General features: G+C 40.3%; 1 protein-coding gene across 1 annotated transcript in view; it reads right to left on the reverse strand.

Moving 5' to 3' along the window:
* Window positions 1-2,087, reverse strand: part of LOC145462833 (uncharacterized) — a 15,274-nt gene extending 13,187 nt beyond the window's left edge. The window contains exons 1-3 of the mRNA XM_081446457.1: window positions 1,753-2,087; window positions 1,529-1,625; window positions 854-997 (exon numbers count right to left, since the gene is read on the reverse strand). Of these exons, the coding sequence (XP_081302583.1) occupies window positions 854-997; window positions 1,529-1,625; window positions 1,753-1,787 (276 nt within the window). The 5' untranslated portion in view covers window positions 1,788-2,087. The remainder of the gene's footprint in view (window positions 1-853; window positions 998-1,528; window positions 1,626-1,752) is intronic.

Here is a 2,087-nt window from a genome sequence, read left to right on the forward strand (position 1 = left end):
ACGTCAAACTCGCGTCAAATCACAACACACGGTAATTTGCAACAAGGCTGGCTGACTTAGTGCAGTGGCACTCATGTAGAACAGTGAAACAGAAGAAGAGAGGAGAAGAAACAGAAAGCAGTGGAGAAATAGATAGGCTTGGACCAAACCCAGTTTGTCCGCTAGCTCCTTCATTTTCTTTTGTTTGTTTTTAGTATCTTTATAGACCACAGATGAAATATCCCACACAGCCAGAGAATTGTGAACCTCATTGATAAATTTAAAAGTGGCCTCATGTTCATCTTGAATTGTGTCTGCCATTTTTTGAAGTGTCACGCAAATAAATCACGTGAATAGAGTACATGTTTTGATTGGTTGACAGTTAACAACACACATTTGCCAATTGTTCACATGTCAGAAAGGAGTTTACCAACACGAAAAAGTTGATGAAAAAGTTGGCAAGAATAGAGGTAAATTCTATTTGTCGCTAACAGTTTGCCAACGTGTTTGCCGACTGTTTTTGTGCCGTTCACAAACACCAACTTGAGTTTGTCAACATGAGTTTGAAAACTTTAGTTTGCCGTGTGCAGGCCGCTTAATAGGTTGCTATGACAAAGAATTGATGTCACCCAACAATTTGGGCTGGGCGGCGAAACAGTGACAAAGTTGCGTTGACTTGCATCCAAATTTGATCTTGACCAAAGTGAGTGTAAGTCAACACAGGTGCATGCAAGATCTGGCGAAACAGAGTCACAAGTAGACTCAAGTTTCGAACTTGAGTCTACTGGTGAGTCCGTTTGACCAGGGCTTTAATAGCTCTATAGGATGCACACTAAACATATTCAGTGAAGGGCAAGGTCACATGACTCATTACCAAGGTGTATTGGCCAGAATGCACAGTTGCCACCTTCTCTGTCTGCAGCTTACAAAGGGCTGGCCTGGCACCAATAAAGCCATGCATAAAATGTGACACTCCAATTAGTTGTCCACATATAGAAATCCGATCTTCCATAGAGGCCTGCAAAGAGAGCACTGTTAATCCACGGAATAATGCATACCAACAGAGTATTTTTTGTCAGTACAATAAGGTGTGAAAGGGTTTTCCTTGACAGATCTTCTTGATTAATATTTGAGCAGAAACAATTTGTTATGGGAAAATTATTAGAAGGGGGGTAAATAGAAAATATGAGCCTTTGTAAGGCGCTGAGATTAAATATTTGGAACACCAAGGTTCATTCATTCATTACCAAGGTTGCTGTTTATATGAAAGGGTTATTTTTAATGAATACAGACCAATTAGGAAGTATGCAAAGTCAACCAAGGGATCCATCTAGAAGAAAGTCTTACCTTTTTAAAGATTAACCCATAGGACTGCTATCAAATGAGGTATTTATAAGAAAGCGTATATTAAAGTGATCGTTAGAATAGCATACCCTGTGTGTTATTGGGGCTTTTGGGTTTCTGAGCACATTTGTTCTAAGAAACTTATTAATTAATTTATGCATGGACTCGTTGTGAGTATGAACAAAACGAAGAATTCATCATTTACCGAGGGAGGGTAGAAGTAGATGATAGCATTTTCGGGTGGATCTGCTTCTTTTTTCACAGCCTCTCGGTCGTAGACAAAGAATATGAGTCCCTCGAAACTGCAATAAAGATTTGAGTGAACGTTATATAAGCTTTTACACAGTCACACTTACATAAGCTTAAACAGTGTCAACATTTGTGAGTTAACCGGTCTGCCTTTATACAACATAAACTCAGGAACAATACCTTGGCGACCTGGTAGGGGCTATTAGAGCAGTCATTACTTCATCGGTTTCTGCAGGGATGGGTCAATAAGTAAAATATTTTTCTTCAAATAGCAGCAGCTTAGATACAACATTTGTAGTATTATAAAGTAGCCACTCTCAGGCTGATCGGTGCCCGCTGCATGTGAGTCACGAGAAGCTAGGTAACCGCCCTTGTTTTTGCGTCAGGCAGTTTCATTTCCGTCACGGAACGGAATGATGATTCTGATAAGGCAGAGCCTAGCGTTGCGTGACAGAGCAAGAGTTTGAACTGGACTAGGATCACACGGATCGTGGAACGTCGAAAGGAATTGATCA

Source organism: Orbicella franksi, chromosome 12, assembly GCF_964199315.1.
Source record: "Orbicella franksi chromosome 12, jaOrbFran1.1, whole genome shotgun sequence".
NCBI classification, from domain to species: Eukaryota; Metazoa; Cnidaria; class Anthozoa; order Scleractinia; family Merulinidae; genus Orbicella; species Orbicella franksi.